General features: G+C 34.7%; 1 protein-coding gene across 3 annotated transcripts in view; it reads left to right on the forward strand.

The window, feature by feature from the left end:
* Window positions 1-23,505, forward strand: part of LOC144979961 (KICSTOR complex protein SZT2-like) — a 143,683-nt gene that overhangs the window by 83,752 nt on the left and 36,426 nt on the right. For all 3 annotated transcript variants that reach the window (XM_078927314.1, XM_078927322.1, XM_078927331.1), the window contains exons 26-49: window positions 578-647; window positions 1,068-1,219; window positions 2,035-2,156; window positions 2,569-2,807; window positions 3,516-3,798; window positions 4,339-4,576; window positions 5,007-5,055; window positions 7,009-7,263; window positions 7,807-8,017; window positions 8,304-8,385; window positions 8,731-8,934; window positions 10,264-10,772; window positions 11,885-12,087; window positions 12,979-13,120; window positions 13,933-14,032; window positions 14,186-14,297; window positions 14,939-15,218; window positions 15,798-15,891; window positions 16,310-16,421; window positions 18,038-18,162; window positions 18,839-19,006; window positions 20,090-20,171; window positions 21,076-21,249; window positions 22,947-23,171. In XM_078927314.1, the coding sequence (XP_078783440.1) occupies window positions 578-647; window positions 1,068-1,219; window positions 2,035-2,156; window positions 2,569-2,807; window positions 3,516-3,798; window positions 4,339-4,576; window positions 5,007-5,055; window positions 7,009-7,263; window positions 7,807-8,017; window positions 8,304-8,385; window positions 8,731-8,934; window positions 10,264-10,772; window positions 11,885-12,087; window positions 12,979-13,120; window positions 13,933-14,032; window positions 14,186-14,297; window positions 14,939-15,218; window positions 15,798-15,891; window positions 16,310-16,421; window positions 18,038-18,162; window positions 18,839-19,006; window positions 20,090-20,171; window positions 21,076-21,249; window positions 22,947-23,171 (4,231 nt within the window). The remainder of the gene's footprint in view (window positions 1-577; window positions 648-1,067; window positions 1,220-2,034; window positions 2,157-2,568; window positions 2,808-3,515; window positions 3,799-4,338; window positions 4,577-5,006; window positions 5,056-7,008; window positions 7,264-7,806; window positions 8,018-8,303; window positions 8,386-8,730; window positions 8,935-10,263; window positions 10,773-11,884; window positions 12,088-12,978; window positions 13,121-13,932; window positions 14,033-14,185; window positions 14,298-14,938; window positions 15,219-15,797; window positions 15,892-16,309; window positions 16,422-18,037; window positions 18,163-18,838; window positions 19,007-20,089; window positions 20,172-21,075; window positions 21,250-22,946; window positions 23,172-23,505) is intronic.

Genomic DNA, 23,505 nt, shown 5'->3' on the forward strand with positions numbered 1-23,505 from the left:
CTGTGTTGATTGCAGCTGTTATTCTATCTTTCAAGATATCGGAAGTGGAAGTGACGGAATGTAAACTTGGTCTCTAACATACCCTCACAAGAAAAAGTCACACACAATCAATGCCACATTCTGCTCTGAAGGCATGTTGCACCATCACAATGGTGTTTGTTTTAGCAAACTCAAGCACACAAAATGCCTTCTGCTGAGGAGTCGCCATTTGGATTGTTCTTCCCACACTGCCTAATTATTTTGGCGTATTCTTTTAGAATCCCCCTGTAGTTGCAGTCAAAGTGTATATAGTAACATCTTCAAATGTATATTAGAAAAAGCAGGTACTAGAATGAGATTTGAAAAAAAAACAACAACAAAAAACGTTGATTGTTTAAAGGCAAGTCTTTGTTGAAGATAAAGGACAGATTGACACTTTTCACCTCACAATGACATTTCTACTAAGAAGATATTACAAATAACATTTACAAATTATTTAGTAAATAAGAACACATTATTGATTTAGGTATAGTATATATTCTTTGTTGTTATGATTTCTATTAAAAACGTAAATAGAATATTTCATCCTCTATTTCAGCTGCCAACAGATGACACTGCCATTAATCCTGAAACAAGTCTTATACGAGAGGGTAAACCTGATAGTCCAGGTGAGCAGCATGACAACATGAGATATCACCTCAACATGCTATGCAAAGATGGCTGTTCTTCAAAGCTATAAAGCGAATGAAACCGAAATTTATCAAAGTTTCTTTAGCATTAGATGATTGCTTGCTGCCTTTTAGATGGGACATTAATCTATCGTGGGTAGAGATATCAGAATATTAACCAACACCACTTAGCTTGAAACCAGACTGTTTAATGATAAGTTGAATGCACTACCACTCGAGGTGGACCTTTTTATAACGATAATGGATATCATGTTTATTGTTTTCATTGAAAAAAATCTTCATTGATATATTTTCTTCTTTGCAAAATGTTGAAGAAATGTATCTTTTTCATTTGTGATGAAGACAGTCATGATTTTGCACTTTTTACACCAAAAAATTATTTACTAAATGCATTCCCAGGTCTGGACAAGTCAGTGCCCACCTCCACCAACACAGACAAAGCCAGCAGACCCCAAGAACTGTCTCTCTCCATAACAGACCAGTCTAACATTGCAGCTGTGGGAAAAGACGGGAATTCATTCTTGTCACCCACTGAGACCAGCAATGAGAAGGTGAGTTTGGCAAATGAAAAAAAAAAAAGTAAATATCTTATTTGACACTTTTCCCTTAAATACAGGGTGTCCATAAAGTCTTTCCCTGATTTTTTAATCCTACAACTCATCGACCTTCATTAGATCACTAAAGTTAGCAAAATAAACACAAAGTTAAAAGATCTCATTTTTCTCTCCTTCCATTTTGGAATCACAACAGTGCGTCAAAATTCTCTTTGTGTCGTGTGATTGCATGAAACGAAATAGCCATCAGTAGTTAAAATTTCATAGCCCAGTTTGGCAGACCATTACACGACATAAAAATGAATTTTTTAAAAACAAAGAAAAGGGTATTCAAATTTTCTGAGACACAACGTGAATGTTTGGTATTGGTAGATGCACAAAAGAGTTATAGGCCAATCTTTCAATAATGTGCAAATGGTTACTGTAAATGTCTATTTAGATACGTTAGAATTTTATGCTGCATCACATCTTCATGAATATCAGCCATGGATGATTTATCAATGAGATAGTGCTCCTCCACCTTGGAGACAGGCTGTTTGCAAATTTCTAAATGACACGCTTTCAGACAGATAGAATGGGAGAGATGGACACGATTCCTGGCCACTGGTCAGCTCCCATACCAGATGTTGGCACACTTACCAAGAAAAAAAGAGCTCTTGTTGAATCCATCATGCCACAAAAGCTATAAAATACACAGAAAAGAACCCAAAAATAGGTTGAATTTGCTTTACGTAGCTATGGTAACTGCTTTCTTGTGAAAACAAATTATATTTCGCACGAATAACACAACTGATTCATACTTGCTTCTTCAGGTTGAGAAATGGATGATAACTCACACGCAAGCAGTCAAACCAAAAGTCAAGGGAGCTCTTGTCATTCCTGTCTACATGTACAGTTGTCAACTGAAGAACCTCACCAACTCCCTCACTGATAGGTTATTTGCAAAACATTGTTATTCATGATTTCAACTAATATTATTACTTTAATAGTATAAATCAAGAACATAACATGGTCAGAAGAATGCATTAAGATTCAAATCAGTAGACATAATTTGTATACATTCATCATTTATTCTGTTCATCTTTTTACCTAAATCCATTCACTTACTTCTCCATGGCACTAAACTGACTATAGCTTGCTGTAATGCATTATTTAACTTACGACTAAAAATGCAATACTTGGCATTGCGAATCTAAGCATAAAGTGACTCTCAATAATCCAAATGTTGCATGAAGCAGATTCTGTTGTCTCTATAAAATTTCTTGATAAAATGTGCTTGAATAATCAAATGCCTTAGATTTTTTAGATATCATTTCGTTATGTTTCACTTTTTTTATTTCATAAAGATGGACATTCAGTCTCCCTGAGGACATTTTTGAAGACTTGTCTTTCAAACCTGAGTCTGCCACAAATCACAGTTCAAGACCATTCATGCAACCAAGTCGATTAAGCACAGAGGACCCTGAGAGAATAGGAAGACATTCTACCAACAGGAGATCAACTGACAGCTTTTCCTTTAGGCTTGAGTCATTCAAGGAACATGGGCAGCATCTGTCAGAACTGTTCCTAAGCTCTTATGTCACAGGTGATACTAAGCTGCTTGAAGCTGTGGACTGTAAAAAGTGATAAACAAAAATAAATATATCAACTCCAGAAAAGAACAAATAAAACACCAAACATGGAATGTTACAGGCTCAAAACCCTTTTTCAACCAACAACAAAAAACAATGAAAAAATAAATACATGACTACAAATCGAGGTTGAAGGCAGAAGCCAACCATTTCTCTGCCATTGATCTGGTTTTATACTCATGTATTTATGTTTTCATTTTGTTGTTGTTGTTGTTGGTTGAAGAAGGGTTTTGAGTCCATAATATTCAGTGTTTATTTTGTTCTTTTTTTTTAAGCTGTTATCTTCATTGTTGTTAATTACTTTTTACGTGACAAGTGAGACATTGATCACTTAAATCCATATCAATGTTTGCATCTCTGAGAGGGATTTTTTAAAATCTTATGTTTTGATTTTAAAGGGACAAAATTATCAAGTTATAATAAGTAAGTTGTGTTCCTCGCAATGATCAGATTTAAATTTTTTCTAGTCCTGTTGTTCTTTATTTACTCTGATTTATGGTAATATTGTGATAACTGATTAACACTATACAAAGACTTGAAAATAAAGGGGCCACTATTTCTTCAATAACCTGGAATATGTTGAAAATTAAAACCTTTTTTTACCTGAAGAGGCATTATAGGCATCAATTCCTCAAAGTTATAATTTTGTTCCCTTTCTGCAGGCGTGTTCCAAAGCCTTCAAAACGATCACTTCATGTCAGCCCAGGACGTTGATGCTGCCATTAACAACATTTGTGAGGAGTCTCATCTGTTGGAGATGGATTTGACGTCATACCTGACTGTCACCTGTTCTCACCTCCAGCATTTGGTGCATAAGGCCAAGGTCAAGGTCAAGGTTGCAGAGGAAAGCAAAAGTCGAATTAATAAAAGTGAAGATGATGATGGTGGAATAGTGTTTCATCGTCAGCAAAGTATTCGCTTTGATGATGATGTGGATTGCGGAAGGTAGGAAGTTAATAATAATATTATGATTATTATTATTATTATTATTATTATTATTATTATCATCATCATCATCATCATCATCATCATCATCATCATCATCATCATCATCATCATCATCATCATCATCATCATCATATCATCATCATCATCATCATCAATCATCATCATCATCTCATCATCATCTTCATCAACCCTTATTATTATTATTATTATTATTATTATTATTATTATTATTATTATTATTATTATTATTATTATTATTATTATTATTATTTTTAAAATTATCATCATTATCATTATCATATCAATTATTATTATTATTACTATTATTATTATTATTATCATCATCATCATCATCATCATCATTATTATTATTATTATTTTTATTATTATTATTGTTATTATTATTATTATTATTATTATTATTATTATTATTATTATTATTATTATTATTATTATTATTATTAGTATTAGTATCATTGTCAATATCATCATTATTATTGTATTGATTATCAGTAAAAAAAAATAATGTTATCACAGAGATGAAGAGCATGCCAACACACCAGAAATACTCCAGCTCCCACCATTAGCCGTAGACCTGGCCACAGAGGATGGCGATACCATGAGACCCCATCAGTGTCGTAATGTCAAAGAACAAAGCAGTGTCAGTGATAATGTCCAGTCCAGATTTGAAAACGTCATCAGCAAGAACTTCAGGGCCATCCAGTCTTTGCCAGAGTTCTTTTTTTATCGTCCCAATGTGCAGATCTCTACTGGGGTAGGCTTACCAATTATGGATTGATTTACCTAATGGTATCCATTTCTCCAAACTATTTCTAAACTTTTCCAAGTTTATATTTTTGACATGTTGTAACCTTTTATTATGATTTAAACTAGGTTTCAGTCTGTGATATGTCGAATGGTTTTAAGTCCCTTGTGTCCACTAAGCAGCAGATGGACCTAGTTTAGTTTTTGCAGATATAACTTAACAATAGACACGGTTTCCAGCCTTTAGGTTATCAAGTTATTGTCATATCAATTCTTGGATTGCTTACCTTCTTATGACTACTTTCTTATAAGTTCTTCCATTTTAAGATCAATTTTGATTTCATCTGTTGGCTCTTTTTGTAAAGTAGTGGATTATGATATTTTCTTTTTCAAATTTGGTTTTTGCTAAATAAGACTAACTTTGCATTCCTGTTTTGCAGGATATTGATGTAAGTGATAAACTTGAAGAGTTTAGCACAGAAGATCAAGGTAAGTGATTTGTCATTTCATTAAGTTGGAATTTACAATCAACTTTTCACACCTCTTCAAAATCATGCTCTGCTTGTCAAAAATAGTGTAGAATTGCTTTTTTTCAAGGAAAAAATTGAAGAAATGATTTATAGGTTTGATATAATTTTTGTATTTAAAGTTTTTCACCATAACAATGTAATACTCAATCTTGTGTTGAATGATATGATCAATAACTATGATGATTGGCGAAATGAATTTGTAAATATAGTATATTTTGTATCATTTACAAATGATGGTTCAATTCAGTTTTCCTAGGTGGAGTTTTGTGACCTCCCATGGTTGGCAGGAGGTCGTTTGCTGTGTTTTCTACCCCCCTATATCAGTTTTCTGAGTTGCTTTCTGCCTTAGTCTTGGAATGGGATTACTTGGTTTTGTTCTGGCCCTTGTCGGAGTCCTTGGCTGTGTGTGTGTGTGTGGGGGGGGGGGGGGGGGGGGGTTGAACAATAGTGAAAGTGATATCCTGCTTGGCAATGGATTGCCAGATGGCCAGTTTTACAGAATAAATGACACAGACTTACACATGAAATGCTGTAGTTTATATTTCATGGATATACTAAGCAGAAATTACGTTAATAATTAATGACAATAATGATGATGAATTAAATTTTGTCTGTTTTATGCAATAGAGGAGGAATATGATTTAAATATGAGCTCAAATCTACAATACGATATTAATATATGAGGTAAAGAATCATGGTGTCTTTTTATTTTACATTATTAATATAATCTATCGGAGATAAAGTGGAATAAAATGTGCTTTAGTGAAAATGTGTCTTTCTGTGGCTGTCTCTAAATATAAATCTAGCCGTCCATGCTTGTTATTATCTATAAAACTAGGTTTGATGAACCCATGTCTATAACATCAAAAGAATGCCATTTAAATGGAAGATATTTTCACTTCTGCACTTATAATGCCAAATTTAATTAATTTTTCATAAAAATGGAATAATTCCTTAAGCTTGAACAAAAATCACTGATAAAGAAGTGATGAGTGACAAAAAAGTGAAGTCATCTGATTAAAAAAGATTTAACGCTCAGTAATGGAATCAATCTAGCATTCTCCTTACTTTTATTGCCTGTTTTAATTTATACCACGACTTTTCAATTTTTTGGGGGTGCCCTTGTGTTTAATTAGAAATTCTCTCAGAGTGGTTCTATATAAAAAATCATTCTTTATTACAAGAAGTTTCATTGTGCAAAATGTCATGCTTTTACCAGCTTTTCCACTATTCGCAGGATATTTGGTTCTAAAGGAAATCCCTTTAAAAAAACAAACTAAAAATCAAATGAATTTGTAAATTCAGTGTACTTTATATCATTTAGTGGGTAGTCCATTGAGTTTACCTGGGTTTTAATGCATGCAGGAAACATTTATGTTGGGGTAGGGAAGGTCAAATCATTTTTTTGTAATTGTTAGTGCTTTGAATGTATGTAATAGGTTGGTATTGGGCTCTTTTATCTCTTCAGCCAGCCCTTTTTCAACTTTTAATTACTTCTTCAGAGTGACAAACACTAAGCTCTCCCTTTTATCATTTTGTCTCCTTGTCTCATAATAAACTTTTAACTAGCTTTGTCTCTGCGAAGCGATATCAATTTCAGTCATTTTAATCATCTCAGGGAGGTCTGGATAGCAGTTGATAGAGCACTCACTGCACAGGAAAGGGACTTGTTCCTTGGATGCTGTCGAGATTTTATCTGACCCAACCACCCACCCCTGTTGTCCACCGAACAGTAATTGGCCAGCTTGATCTGTTAGATTTGGTGGAAAAGTAATTTACAATAGACTAGCATCCTATCAAAAAAATGATTACAGTTTGCTTAATGCTATTGAAACTGTAATAAACTTCGGCACAGTGGGCCCAAGCCTATGGCTCTCAATGACAAGTTTTTTGTTTAAAAAAAATATTTCAGCTGTTGAAACTGGAGGAGATGAGGATGAAGACATCATAATGACAACATCAGTTCCAGGGGATGAGGTAGGCAACACATCCATGGCCTCTAACCCTGACAATAGCTCCCTTGACTCCTCCTTCGACGGCAGCTCATCCACCAATGGTATTGATGTTGACAAAGGCCCTGTGCCTCTATTTGTGCATTTTACATGTACTGTGAGACAGAGGTCTAATTCTCAACATGTGACAGTCAGAACTGTGCCTCTTTGTTTTGGTAAGAATTTTGCTGCAATATGTAAAGACTTGGTTTGCGATAATTATTTTTTTTCTCTCTTTTGCTTTTCATTCAACTACACAATAAATTTGCCTGAGGGACCGATGATCATTTTGATTAATGAAATATTTTCTTATACATTGTTGTACTTGAATTGTAAGATTGTAGTTGTTTTTCTCCTTACTGCAATATATATCTTCAAACCTATAACTCTTCAATTTATCTTGGAGAATCCTGATATTTTTTTCCATTCCTGATTTCCCTAATTTATTGTTTTCTTTATTCCACAAAAATCATCATCATCATCATCATCATCATCATCATCATCATCATCATCATCATCATCATCACTGTCATCAATCTGCATCATTACCAGTATGTATCATCATTCTCACATAGTCATTCATATCCCAGATCCGCCAAGGAATATTCCTTAGCCTCGTGGTTGAAAAGGTAGCCAGTCCGTAACGTATATTTTTTGTTATGGATGAGTGATTATCTGTAAATTATTTTGTTCAATTTATTGAACTTTGAAATCTTCAGGGGAGATAGTCAGAGAGCTAACAGAGCAGCTAGAGTTCATCGACTTCAGTGATTTCAAAATGACCCTTGACATCACCTGTTTGACCCTTGTTGGAGAGGATTATGAACAATTGTCGTCCCCAAGAAAACGACTGTTGTCTCGATGCCTATCAGTTGCAAGTCAGCAGAGTGGTGTGGAAGAAGATATAGAGGAAACGTCCACTGTGAACAGGTGTTTTTTGGGTGTTTTTTGGGGGGTTTTTTTGTGTACATTTGATTGATATCCATATGTTTATTTTCTCCAATAGTCTTAATCTGACTTGATACTAGTTGATTAATCACAACTGATATAATTATCATGCTGTCCAGACCATATGGATTTAGCATCATTTAAAAAAACTCTTATGCTGAACTAAATCATTGTTTACCTCCAATAAATGAAGAAATGAAATTATTCTAATTTTGTTTTTTTGTTGTTGTTGTTTTATTTATTAATTTATTTATATTTTACATGTTAGTGTTCCCATGCACCAACATGGATATCCAGTAGGCCACCTTTCAAAAGAGCAAAATGCTGCAATCCAAGAGCTGAAGGAAGGGGTAAGTTTTTTAACAAAATGTCTTCAAACGGAAGTTAGGGTTAAAGGATTAAAGCATAACAATTGGCGCATATGGGTGTATTTATTTAATTTTTTTTTTGGGGGGGTTGATTGAAAAAAAAAAGAACTTGTTTGTTTATTTTTGCCTTTATTCCTGTTAATGTTTTGTTTTTTTAATCGGAAGTGAGGGTTAAAGGATTAAATCATAAAATTTGTTTCAGGGGCAAATTGGGGTTTATTTTTTTTTTGTTTTTTTTGTTTTTCGTTGATTAAAAAAGATAATTTTTGTTTTTGTTTTTGTCTTTATTCTTGTTTTATTTGTCATCAACAAATATTTCTTTTCCAGATTGAATGGCTTCTACAAGAAGAGATCATATCATCTTTACGCAAGATGTTTCCTATCAGTGCCGACACTCTGGCTTTTGTTGCTGACCACATTAAAACTCCCAACCATTTTCCATGTGATGTCTTGCCTCAGACCTGTCTCAGTGAATGTGTAAAGCTGCAGTTTGTTCATGGCCCTGAACAGAGCCACAAGATGTTTATAGAGGTGCAAGGATATGAAAGTTAGATTATATGTGTCCTTTAAAACATTTTTTTTTTAAATTGATAATTAGAATTATTTGTAAAGTGTCCTCCTATTCTCCATAATAACATATTTGTTGTTCTATGGGAATTATACCTGTTATCTAGATTGATTTCTGTTCTTGCCTCATAATGACACAGGTGTAGGGGAGGTGGGTGGTTGGATGTAACTGTGACCCATTTCTTCAATCTGGTATTATGCTGGGATTTTTTAGTAGTCCTTCAAAGCCATTCCGCCCATGGAGCCGGAGTTTATTCCAGTTTCTACAGCGTGAAACGGACATCAGCAATTGCTTGCTATCCTTTGGATAGGGTGCTAGTCTATCGCAAAGTACTTTCCACCCAATCTAACAGACTCAGCTACCCATTCACTGCTGGGTGGACAGGGGGGGGTCAGAAAAAATCTCTACTCCACCCGGGATCGATCTCGGTCCATTTGCGAGTGAAGTGAGTGCTCTACCAACTGAGCTATCAGGGCTCCCATGTTGGGATTTACCAGGGGCCAAAAAAATAGATAAATAAAAATTAAGATGATCCGATGTATCGTCTATATTAAAGTTTAAACAATTATGCAAATAAATTCAACCAAAGACTCACATTTTATTTATTTCTTTTTTTATTGTTCCTGCAACTTCGATTTTAACATTTAAATAATGCTGGCATAACATTTATGAAGTGATAGGTAACACATACATATTTGTTTTTTCCTTGTTGAGAGTTTGTTTTGTTTTGTTTTTCTGTAAATCATGACATCATCATATTTATAAGAACATTGAAAAACATATGTTTCTCCCTGCCAGTGGGTTTCCTGTGTTGACACCTGATACTTTGGGTAACCTTAACCGGGTTTCTTGGATCAACTACTTCTGCCCTTTCCTTGAACCTATCCCCGTTGTCTTTTTTATTACTTAATTTTTCTTGTCATGACAAAGAGGGTTACCGGGACAGATGAATATTAAATATCTCTCTGTCTCTCTCTCTCTCTCTCTCTCTCTCTCTCTCTCTCTCTCTCTCTCTCTCTCTCTCTTTCTCTCTGTGTGTTTGTGTGTACGTGTGTATATGTGTGTGTGCATGTGTGTTTGAGTGTGGAGAACCATTTGTCTTTGTTTTTGAAAGCTGCAAGTTTAATTAAATTTCTAAGAAACCAAATCAAGTACAATCATTTAATTTCATTATATATGTGATAATGACGATGATGATAATAATAATAATACTAATAATTATATCAATAATAATAATAATAATAATAATGATAATAATACAGATAATGTAGGTATTTTGTTTGCTTTCTTAGGAATTTGAACGACAGAGCCTGGGAGAATACCGTCTCACTAGAGAAGGCGATTTCTATTTTGTAATACTTAACAAGGTTCCTACCCGGCACTTGCCATACATCAGATATCAGCGGATCCGTCGCCCATCTGAAAGCCAAGACAGTCACATTGACAATAGTCGTCATTCTGACAAAGAACATGAGATTATTGAGCGTGAAGAAAGAAGTTTGAGCTTGCCATGTGTCTTGTCAGAACAGCCTAGTGGTGATGATCAAACTTTACCTTTGACCTCAAGGTCACTGACACAGTCCAGAATTGATGGGGATGGCATTGACCTTGGCAGCTCACAAATTTCTCTGAGAAGGTGCTCGGATGAAAAATCAATAGATTCTGCGAGATATGATGATCCTTTTCTGACTTGCGGTAGCAAAGACATGAAGGATGATGACCTGGTGTCTGAAAGTGTACAAGTTTTTGAAACAAGGCCTGATTCTCCAGCTCTTCTGCCTGATAAATCTGGAGATAATAGGTAGGTCAAATATCTTGGTTAGGTCTTTGAATTGGTATGGCTGGGTCAATAGAAGTGGAGAGCAATGCAACAATTATCGGAAAGTTAAAGTTGTAATAAATGCTTATATAAAGATGGAATGTGACGACAACCAAAATGTTGATTCCATTTTCTGACAAAATGCATTTTTCCTTATTTTGGACAGAAAACAATTCATATATCAATAAATTTAAAAACTTTCTTTGAAATTTTAGTTTAAGATGTTAGGAGTCATCAAAATCTATCATGGGGAAAAGATAATTTGTCAGAGAGCAACAGAAGATAGAAAAATATCTCAGCTCAAGTCTTTCATGAACCAAATTAATGCAAGATGGAATTAAAAGAGATGACATACAAGACGGACCATATAACTACATACAAGTTTATTCTGTGTGGTTTGTTATTTGCATCCCATACACTACTTACTATCTTCAATAATTCATCATGGAGCAATTTCTGATTGAGATCTTACTGGAACGATTTTGGAATAGATTACAATTTAGGTTATCGCTAATTCTTGATTTATGAGACTCTCGCTTAATCATGGCTATGCAGTATAATACACTAGAAGACTTTATTCAAAGCTTATGTGTTTTCTTCCCATCAGAGAGTTAGTGGAGAAAACTTTTAGTCAATTTGTTTTTAGTTAATTTAAGAATTGATTCCTTGATATGAATTATTTTATGTAACACTCCCATGATGTTATTTAACATTATCTTAATTAAGATGCCAAGAAATGAAGAGAGTAGGAAAGTGCCGGAAGACACAGAGAATAAAAACTTGGCGGCAGCGATGGTGGCGCGAACCCGCGACCTTACTGGTAAGACAACTTTGCCTGGCCGGGGAGATAATGACTCTACCGTATGAGCTATCCACGACCCCCGCCACAAAGTTTTTACTCTCTCTTGTCTTCTGGCACTTTCCTACTCACTTCATTTCTTGTTATTATCAACATAAGTGCCTGCTCCACTCACTTTTCTGACTTAATTAAGATGGTTCTGTAGTGTTCTACAATGATATATTGAATAAGAAATTGATACAAGTAATGTATAAAACAGCAATGGTATCTAGACTATAACTTTCTGTTGTTTCAGCTTAAAGAAATCCAGTAGTTTTGCTGAGTTGCAAGGATCCCAGTTTAAATCACCAAGCACAGGGGTGTCTGCCTCAAGGCACCGCCATCGATCAGCGCCTTCAGGTCCCAGCAGTCATGCCATGAGAATCAGCAGTGTGGTCATCCCACATTCCCCCTCCATTATCTCATCCAGGGCCTCTACAACAACAGATGATGGAGAAGGTATATTTGTTGATTTGTTGACAGATCTTGCTGCAATAGAGTAAGAAAAAAATCAACAACAGGCAAAATAAAAAAGGAAAATGAGAGATTTTATAAAGCGCAATATCCACTTGAAGTCTCGAGGCGATTTACAAGGGGTCCCAAGCCAGCAGCAATACTAGTAGTAGTTTCTTATGGTTACACCTCCAAGTGAACCGTTTCACTCCAGTCCAGGTATTTTTGTCCTCCTTGATGGACGGTATCATAGCCCCCTGGCACGGCTGTGGACGGGCAGCAATACTCAACATGTAGGACGAGACATGACGCCTTTTAGGCAATGTTACATTTTTTCAGACAGAACAACGCTGTTAATGGCCTTGTACTCATTTTATAACTGATTACGGTGAGAGAATGTGAGTAAAAGAGCCTTTTCCAAGGACTCACATATGCGCTGAGCCAAAAGCGAGTGTCATACCATAAGACCCAAAGCTGCTTGAAAATAATATCCATCAATACAAAACAAAAATGATCTTATTCCAAATTACAAAAAAAAAAAAAAACTTCGAAAAAAGGCTATATCAGAAAGTGCAAATAAATTTATGTGACTAAAAAATATTTGTCTCCATATGACACTTTGTTTGAAACTTTATTCATTTTGCTCAGTGATTAGATTTGTCTTAGATTCTAACATTATCTTGAGCTGAAGTCATTACGACAAAATTACTGTGATATTTTTACTCATTTTACCCCCAACATTCCCTGTTTCTTTATGTGTTCTATGACAGCATTAGTGATGAAAATTGTTTTCTGATTTCACATCAAGGATCCCTGAACGATATTCTACATGAACGACTAATATATGCATGTTATATTTGTATTTGTCTTTTACTAATATACAATCCACCCTCCCAGGTTTTGAAGGTGATGTGAGTGACAATGACATGGACGAGATGACCTTGATGTCTGACATCAGTATTGACTCTCCAGAACTCCCAAACTTTTGGCTTCTCATGCAAATTCATGACGACAGTGTCTTGTTGTTCTTTCACTCCAAGTGAGTTGGGTGTTTATTTCCGTTATAGGTTAATTTGAGCAAAGAATATGAAGATGGCCCATTAGTTATCGTCAGGTAAAGAGGAAAATTGATTAATGTTATAACGCCCCATGCTTGATTATTCTGTTCTGGTAGCAAACTTTTAATTAAACTCCCATTCTCGCATCTTTCAACCAATATAAATATAATGATATTAAAAAACGTGAACAATAGTTGTAAGTTTGGGCAGAAACCTTAAGGAGTGGTATCATTTTATTATGATATTTCACAAAATAATGAAAAACGATACATACACTCATATCACATAATCCAAGCAATTATAAAAGTAATAAAGATTGAAGAAGAAATTAAACAATGTATATAAAAAGTTGATGCTGCTGCTGCTGCTGCTATATTACAAATGATACCTAATGCAATTCTCACCTACTATCTAACACCCTTCCTTTCCCCCATCCCGCCCCATCCCTCCAATTCAACACTGTACTCATTGTCCTCACTTTCAACCCCCATCCTTCACACATACACATACGCACACACACACACACACACACACATACTCACACACACACACACATACTTGCCCACCTACCCACCCTGTACCCATCCAAGATGAATGACAGTATTATTATCATAGTATGTATCAAGTATCTCATTCATTCCCCCTAATCCTCACCCACCCACCCACCTACACCAGCTTACATTGCCGTTTAAATTAACCTTATCCTCATTCTGTCGTCTAAGCCACACGAAAATTCCATGCTGAGGGCTTATCTGCTCATGTGCATTCTTTATTTTTGTCTCATGTCCTCTAGAACACCTATTGATAAAGGGGATCCATCCAGTGAGGAGCAAAAGAAGCTTTACCATCTAATTAAAGACAATACACTACAACTGTGCACCAAAGTCAATCAGGTAGTATGACTTTTTAAAAAGTATTCATAGTAAGTTCCCTTTTTAAATATGGATTTTGTTTATTTTAAACTTTTTTTTGTTTAGATTTATTATCTGTCATGTGTGTTATGACACCAATTAAAGGACGTTTATTCTCTATTTTCTCTCCATTAGACATTGCTGCTTCGAGATCTGTACAAAACCAAGATTTGCAATATTCTCCTGGTCCCGGAGGCTGATGAGGATTTCAACTGGCCTAACCAGAGAACAAGAACCATATCTTATGGTATAATGCCATTGATATATTGTTACACTTTGATGATCGTGTTGTGCTATTGAAATGGCATTGGATGCACCTGAGTTTACATTATGTCAATTCCCTTTGAATTCCTTAATCTAAAGAGTTTTGCAGCTTTGTATTAAACAACGAATGTGATTGATATTGGTCAGTTGATTTATTTCCATTATTCTCTTTAATAATTCAAAGTAGTCTTCCAGAGGCAGAAAACCCATGGATCTGGAATTTATATCAGTTTTTAAAGCATTAAATGGACAATAACAAACAAATGCTTGCAACCCTTTGGAAAAGACACTAGTCTTATACAAAGTATATTCCACCAAAACTTGCAATCCCACAATTACTGCTGGATGGACGGGGGAGGTCAGAAAAAAATCTTTTCTGGAGCATGTACTCTCCAGACTAAGCTATCATGACCCTTTCTCATCCATATCAAGACCAGGTTAAGAGTTGCATGACCTTTTGCCTCTTTCTTTTTTTTTTTTTTTTTTGCTTTTTTTTTTACTATTAAGTAATTTTTAACAACTGTTGAAATTGAATGTGAAAAAATTAAAGATTAGTTGTTTTATGGTTAAGGTATAAAAATATGTATTTTTTGCAGTATAATTTCTCTTAACAAATCTTCTCAGGCTATGGAATGTATGAAGACGATGACAATGAAGAAAGCCAAAACCCTGGCTATCTCTTTGCCAGCTTGGACCTCAAACTCAGCCCTGGTCTGTTTGCCTGTCCCGTTGTATGGAGGCATTCATTTCCACTCCATCCACGACTGAAGATATGCAGGCAGCGGAGGGAGCCTACCCTGGGTTTGATGGCACTCGAGGGTGTTCTAGAGAAATTCTCTGTGGCTAATCGACTTAACATGTTTGTCATGGAGGAAACTCCCACCCATAATGTCTATTATGTCAGGTGAGAGAAGTTTTATTATCTTATTTTACTCTCTTGATGCTGATGATTCGAGGCTTTGACAAACGATCAGTATCATTTATGGAATGGTGACAACATGATTTCATTATGACATCTTTAGAAGAAAAAAGAAAAGTAATAATACATGTTGAAAATAAATTGCTTGATTTAAAACCACATTGAAATGATTTTGGATTATATACTTTTCTAAATGTCAAATTTTTTTTAATGTGCAGTTTTCCCGCCCTTTATGATAAAACTCATGTGTTGTAATTTGTGTCAAAATTTTGCCATATTTTGATATTCAAAATTGGAAAGCCAAAAAACTTTTTGTTTAATGTTTCATTAGTTCATCATTAACTATAATCCATGTCTTTCTTTCGCCTATGACATGAAACAGGTCTTTTTCACAGCCTCATTTTGCTTTAATAAAAATAATAAATAATAAATGGCATTTGTATAGAGCCTTACCCCTATTTCATCGGCTCTAGGCGCTGAATCAGCTTTTAGAGATCTAGTCTTTTACAATCAAATCATTTCTTTATTATTCATGTAGAGTATTTTTTCTCTCTTCTTTTCCAGACTAAAGGAGCTTCAAATAAACCATGAAAACACTGATATTGATTTGGACGCCTCTTTGTCTGATTCCACCTACCTTTCTCTTTCAAAATCTGAGGTATTTTTTTTTTTTTTGTCATGATATATATTTTGATTTAAAGTTTTGCAGTGATTATTTAGATATGTAGATATTGCTTTCAATATTTTGTCATAATGATTATTTTCAATATTTGTCGCTTCATTTAGCCTAAGTATTGTTAGACATGAACAGATTAAATTCAGCTCAACAGCTAAATCCTTATGCACCTTTCTTAGGTTAGAATTAGCATTTTGGCCCAAAGTAAAGTAAAGTAATATCACAACTTCCTGATATGATTATTCTTAAGATTTATAAGAAAATTATAGCAAGGACAAATAATCGAATGGATGATAGAAGTGTTGCTCGTGAACAAATATTGTTTGATTTGTTAGCAAAACACTTAATCATATAAATAGTCTTCATGAATGATACCCTTTTATGTTTTATCCATTTGTAGATTCCCCTCCAAACAGACAGTGACACTGTATCTTTGACATCCAACTTGAGTCGACAAACATCTGGTATTGAAGACGTTGTAGAGTTGACTATGTATGGAGTGGAAGAACCAAGTAAGCCATAAGTGATTATAGCATCTGCATAGAAGAGGATTTAGGTTATGACTTATTGATGTTTTTCTTTGTTTCAGTCTGTATTAGGGTTGATCAAATATAAATTGCCCTGACTATGAAAGCTTAGTTTAACTTGCATAAAAGTTTTAGGAAAGCGTTCTGATGCTCACTTTTTAGTTTACATTAGCACCAAAGCACACAAACCAGAAATTCAGCTTTATCTAAAAGAAGTTAGAGCAAATGAAATAGGAAAGAAAACGCTGTTGTTAAATTTTCCTTGGGTTTGTGAAAAAGGATTTTTTAAAACAGACTGGTGACAGTGGATGAAACATGGCTCTATCAATATGATCTAAGATGAAATGCCATTCAAAGCAATGGAAAACCTGTAAACTGACCCCTCAAAAAGCTGTGGCTCTGTGGTAAAGGTCATGCCCACCGTTTTTGCACATGGAAGGCATCATTATATCTGACTATCTTCCAAAGATCAAAACAATGAGCGGGGAATGCTTCTCGCAACCTTTGAATAGGCTGAAGCATGAGTCAGCCACAAAACATTAATGGAAACTTCGAAATGGAGTTCTGCGTATGAGGGTAACATGCCATCTCATCATGCCAGAGTGTCAACAGCAGCAGCAGATGATTTCAGGTTTGATCTCACCTCATCCTTCATATGATTTAGCCCCTTCGGACTTTTTAATGTTCCTTACATTAAAAGAAAATATAACATGAAAGCATTTTGAAGAAGAAATTGTTAAAAGCTTCAGAAGACAGGTTTAAGGCCAAACCCAACACCCTCTACTTTGAAGGATTTTCAAGGAGAGATGGGAGAAGTGTACCACTGGAGCTAGGGACTACGTAGAAAAATTAAAGTAATTGTGCAAAATTTCATGAGAATCGGACATTCCCATATTGACTTACTTGACTTAATCTTCTTCACACCTTGTGGACCTCAACATTGTGAGCATTGAGCCTTTTGTCTGTGGATGCTTCTATCTATGTTGCGGGTCGCATTTGTCTGTTGGCTTTTGACAAAGCAGTTATCTTGAACCCCTCTATAAAACAACATGTTACATCCCGAGCATCCTCCATTTACTTCTGACCTTGGCTTTTTTCTTGGTAGTCCCCCAGGTGAGGCCTGCCATCTTCATTTCATCAGACAATGAATGCCTCTTTATCTGTTTTGGATGCCCACCCTTTCGTGTCCCTTTGGGGTTCCAATCAAGGGACTGGTTGTTTACATTGCTCCCTGGTCTTCTCAATGTCTGACCATTCTCTCATAATCAGGGCAATTTATATTTGATCAACCCTCGCAAATATACTTTTAGGAAAAGAAGATAAAACAATTAAACAAAATTAGAAACAATCTATCAAAAAAGATCCAAAGATATAAGATAAGTTCCAATGACAGTTTTGTTTCTTTCTTTTGATGGTTTGTGATTCAGTAGTCCTAATGTGAAAATAAGGAAAAGAAAAAAATATCGATTCTATATTTATTTTCTGTATACAGGCAGGAATTTGTCAACTATTTAGATTTTAGTAAAATTTATGATTCGATTTATTAAGTTGTATTTACAAACTGAAATTATATTTGTTCTCATTCTAATGTCTTTTAATAGAAAAAGATTTTATTCAAGGACTTCTTCAAGTGCTACAGAACCGAATGAAAGAAACCTTACTGAATGCTGTTGTAGTCCCACTCAGTAGAAATCCCCAGTGCAAACTAAAGCCAGAGGATATTTATGTAAGACCCTTTACTTTTAATATAACTTACAGAATATTTTTTTTGAAAACAACTCAAATCGTCGTGTTTATCGTCAACCGACTGCTCTGTTTTCATTTCAAGTTTTTTTCGTGTAACTGTTTTGATTCTTTCGTATTCAGGACAAAGAGAATTTCTCATTGTCAATTTCCAAAAGGTTGTTGCATGTTTTGAAGTTTTGTTTGTATTGTAAATTTTGATATTTCCTTGGAAATCAGAACTCTGAAGGACCTGTGGCATTTAGCCCCATCTTAAAAGTACTTTGGAAAGAAATGCCCCCTTGGTTGTGACTTATCGGTGAAAAAGACTTGATAATAACTTCCTAGCTACAGAGATTGATTTTATTCATCAAATATAAGTGTGTTCATTGCTCAACTTTATAGGGACTGAATATATTTTTTAAAATATCTACTATTGCATTAGTAATGTTGAAACTACAAGTTTTTCTTCTCCCAATTTTTTGACCTTTCAACTCATCTCTACAGACTTTATGTCTAGTATTACCATTTTATTTTTTTCCTGTTGGCTGAAGAATGTTTGTGCATTTTTTTGCTTTTTTGTTGTTGTGGTTTCTTTTTTTTTTTTTGTCAGGGGTGGGGGGTTAAAGCGATTTTATTCATTTTTGAACAACGATTTTGAAATGGATCACCTTATCCAGTTCATCCAGCAAAGATATCAAGAACCGATGAAGACTCTGCGCCTAACCATCCCCAGCCACTGTTCTATGTACCTGGTGGCCCTCATGTATTACCTCAGACAGAATCTGCTTCTCTTCTTACACAAACCAAATTATGCTGACAATAGTAATCCTGCAGGACATTTTCAGGTCAGTTTTAATAACTTTTCTTGTAATGTGATTATAACATTGTTGATGTGTGTAAGAAAAGCTTTTGTATCATATCTAATACAATTGTCACCCATCATCATCCAAAACGACGTAAAAAACAACTCAGATAGATAGACTATACATAGATACAATGCATCACAATACATACAACCATTTACAAGAACAATCACATAAAAACACAGCTTTTTCCCCACAAACAATAAATGACTGGAATGTCCTGCCACTGGACAGTTTTGAATGAAACGCTTGTCAAAGTAATCTATGACTGTGTCACTGAACATTTGCAGTGATGGGCCCATGGGGTCTTTTGCAAATACAAGTCATTGAAGATTGAAGATTGTCCTTCAGAGCCGTGAGACTTTTGAATCCAGAGTTTATCCCAGTTTCTATTGCTAAATGGACATTAAAAATTACTAGCTATTCTTTGGATATCTTATTCAAGTCTAGTGAGAACTACTTTTCATAAGATCTAACAAATCAGCCATTCATTCACTACTGAGTGGACAGAGGAGTTTTTAAAATAATAACCTCAACTCCACACAGGACCGTTTTCAATTATTCTGCTTATGCTCTCCTTCTTGAGCTATTTGATAAATTTCCTCAGAATAATCATATTAAACAAAAATGAATATAACAGCCTCAAAAAAAGAAAAACAAGATACCAAACACGGAATGTTTTGGACTCAAAACCCTTCTTCAATCAACAACAAAAAACAATGACAACATAATTAAATTACTAAAAAAACAGATCGATGGCAGAGAAATATTTGTCACGTTCCAAAATTTAGTTCTGAACTTATGTTTTCATGTTGTCATTGACTGAAGAAGGTTTTTGAGCCTGAAACATTCCGTGTTTGACATTTTATTCTGTTTTTGAAGCTGTTGTATTCATTTTTTGTTTATTATTACTTTTTAAAGTCCACAGCTTCTAGCAGGTTAGTATCACTTTGATGAGAATAATTCTGTATGTTTGAAAATGAAAATAAAGATTGATTTAACTCTGATTTGTTCAAAATTAATTTTGAATTTATTGAAATAAATTTTTGTGAACATTTTTTAAAGGATAAATATGACGGAGAGTGGAAAGCCATCCCCTCTCACAAAGTATTCTTGTACAACAGACCAGCTGTAGAAAGTGGTAAAGGTAAGCTCTTAGATTGTGCTGGTTTTCTATTGGGTGTGTGGGTGATTGTGTGTTTGAGTATGTTTGTGGTTTGTGTTGTTGTGTATCTTATCCAGAGAATCTCCGGGTCTCTCAGCTTAAGAGTTGTGTGACTGGTTCTTGAAACTAGTTCTCAACGTGTGACTACTTATTTGATCGTTTTCTTTACCCAATAACATATTCTGACTAAATCAGCTGGTGGCATTGTCATCCAAGAGGCAGGTATTATCTAGTAACCACTGTCATTTCTGATCTATCGAAATTTAATAAGTTAGATTAAGTCAGATAGTAGTAGTCAGTTATACAAATGAGTCGTTATATTGCTCTCATTATACAAAGAGATGACTATGTGTTCTCAGCATTGGATTGTTGTGATATTTATATAGTCTTAATCGTGATTTTACAGTGTTACTTATGATGTGATTTATTGTAATATTGAACATATATTATTGGAGATATCTGAAAGAAGTCAATTTTCTAAATTGGACTATATATTAATCAAGTCAGTTTTTTATCAATTGTGAACAGTTTTCGTCTAAACAAACGAAGAGCAAAGTCAACTGTGCTAATTTATACCAGCATTAACATATATCTCTATTGCAATGTTGGACCTAATCATGATTATTTATCATTAATGACATGACATGATAATCATCCTCAGCATCCATCAGGGAATGAAGAAGAAGGAGAAGAAGAAAAAGAGGAAGATGGAAGAAGGGGGCTTTATATATCTGTATAGTTTATTTATTTATTTCTTTTTTTTAAATTTATTTATTTATTTATTTATTTATTTATAAATTTATTTATTTTCCAAATGAATTTTGGTAACTTTTAATGATTTACCTACAATTTAATTTTGTTCATTTTATTCACCACTTATTATCAGGTTTGGCTTGTATCAGTCTTGACCTGGTCGATGGGATTGGTCAACAGGTCAAGTTACTGAGTTGCCCCAGTCCAGCACGCTACAATGCCCCAGTGGTCAATGTCAGCACGCGACCAGAGTTTGAAAATTTGGTCAGCACGAGCGTTCACGAGCCTTCTCCTTCATCCAGACCTGGTGTGTTTGATAAAATTGAAATGCATGACTTTATTTGTTTTGGTTTGGTAGAGAAAATAATACTTAAGGGCATTAATAGATCATTCATTTTGAATCTTCAGGCAACTAAACAAAGAAAATAATGATTGTGATGAAAGAACAGTAATACGTGATTGTTACCATCTGTATTGGATGTTTATTGCAAAGTAATTTCCTTCATATCTGAGTTGGCACATCCACCTGTCCTTAAATAAGTTCTGACTTTTTATCTTATTTGATGGAGATTAAAGTTGCTAACCGTAGTTATTCATATATATGAGGAGTTAAAGCAATACTGGCAGAGAAGTTTATGCACCTATATGTGGTTTATTTGATTTAACACTTTTTTCTGCAGTGGTCAACAGAGCTCAGTGACTTTACCGGTTATCTACATGTATATTATGATGACTGTTCACAACATTTAGTATTGTGTTATGTGAAGACCAAGCTTTTCTTGTAATAACTTTATTTCATATTTGCAAATAAAAATTTTTGAGGATGGGTTCAAGTACTGATTTAATTCAAAATTGGGCTGATTTCTGGGGTTTTTTTTTTTTTTTTTTTTTTTAAATAAATAACTGTGACAGACAATAGTTACAGAGGCTCCTACCCCCAATAGCCCCAAAGAGGAATCAGAAAACTAAAAAAAAAAAGGAATTTGAGACCCAAAAAATTGAAATCAACTTACAGTAATTGACTGGGACATGCTTGGCTGCAGATAATGGAATAGACAATCCAAAAGTACTACAATGATAAATTATAAAATGTGTAAAACTTTGTAATCCAGAGAATTGATAAAGAACAGTGCAAGTACTAATAAATATACAATTCATAAATGAAACAATACAATATAGATCCAAACACAAGAATTAAATTGAAATAAAGGAGTAACTTTAAAAGAATTAGGTTTTTAATGCTTAAGGCCCTGAGAATAAGCCCTTTTTGTCTTAGAAATAAGAGGGGGAAAAAAAGATTGTTTGTAGCAAACAGAGCCCTTGACTGTATGTTAATCTTTTGGCCACTAAAGCTGACAAAGCTGACACAATCTTAGTGGAAAGAGTTGGCCGGAAACTTGTCTGGTTCTTCCTTACTAAACTAAAAATTTGTTCTACATCTGCATTAGAATGTGTGATACAGCAGAGTCCCTTCGTAACTTTAGTTAATTTCACTCACTTGACACAACACCACACCAGATACAGTAATGAAGAAAGACAATGAAATGTATGAATGATCACTGGCAAAGGATAAAACATGGGTGGGAATTTCCGGCTATTTAGTGGTGAAATACAATCAGGTCCTGCGTCAAACCCGCTATTTTCAGTGATGATAATGACAATCTTCCACGAATCACTGTTGTGTCTTTTTTTTATAGTATTTTGACACCTGTGCCAAGTTGCACAAAATTTGATGACACTCCCTTTATATGACATCAGAAATTTATTGAAAACTTGTAATATCCATGACTACTTAATGAAAGCACTTTGATCTTAAGATGAATATTTAAAGATTGGGATGAAGACTTATGCAGTTTGTTGGGCCTAAAAGGATTTTTGAAATTGAGAGACGGGTGATAATGATAATGAGAACACTTTAGCAGCACATCGTTTCTTTAAGCTAATTTCGCCTTTTGCAATCATCCAATTAGTCCTCAATATCCAACAAACAATGTTTTATTCCAGGTCCTGGGCCAACAGCCCTTATCCAATTCAAGATATGGGTTTGTGGTAAATGTGACATCCCATCCCTGTGTGAACGTCTGCAGTCATCTGTCCGCCATGCCACCTGTGACATCATCATGGAATACTACATGCTTACCTACCCTATTTGTTGGGTCCCTAGCAACCTGTTAGATGTGTCCGCCCCACCCGTCAGCTCCTTGCCTTCATCTCCTTCTAAACTTCCTGGTAAGAAAATGTCTCCATTGAATGGTTTCCATGTGTTATCACTGATATAGTATTGTCCCTTTTGACACTAAATCATGCTTACAGTATATTCTGATATGACTTTCCACATTCTAATTTGTAGTCTGGTCATTTGCTGCTGTCTTTTATTTATTTGTTAGTTTGTTGTTGTCCGCTGGTTCATTCGTTTTTATATTTTGGTTGTTTTATGTGTCTCTAACTTGAGGATTTCATTGATATTCACACAAATGCCATACCATTCAATCTTTAACTGTGGTGGTTTCCTTTACCATTTTGATGTTTACAATCCTGTAAATTTTCAGCCCATAGGCTGATT

The sequence above is a fragment of the Berghia stephanieae genome, chromosome 1 (genome assembly GCF_034508935.2).
Source record: "Berghia stephanieae isolate SIO BIC M18660-M18661 chromosome 1, UCSD_Bste_1.3, whole genome shotgun sequence".
Lineage (NCBI taxonomy): Eukaryota > Metazoa > Mollusca > Gastropoda > Nudibranchia > Aeolidiidae > Berghia > Berghia stephanieae.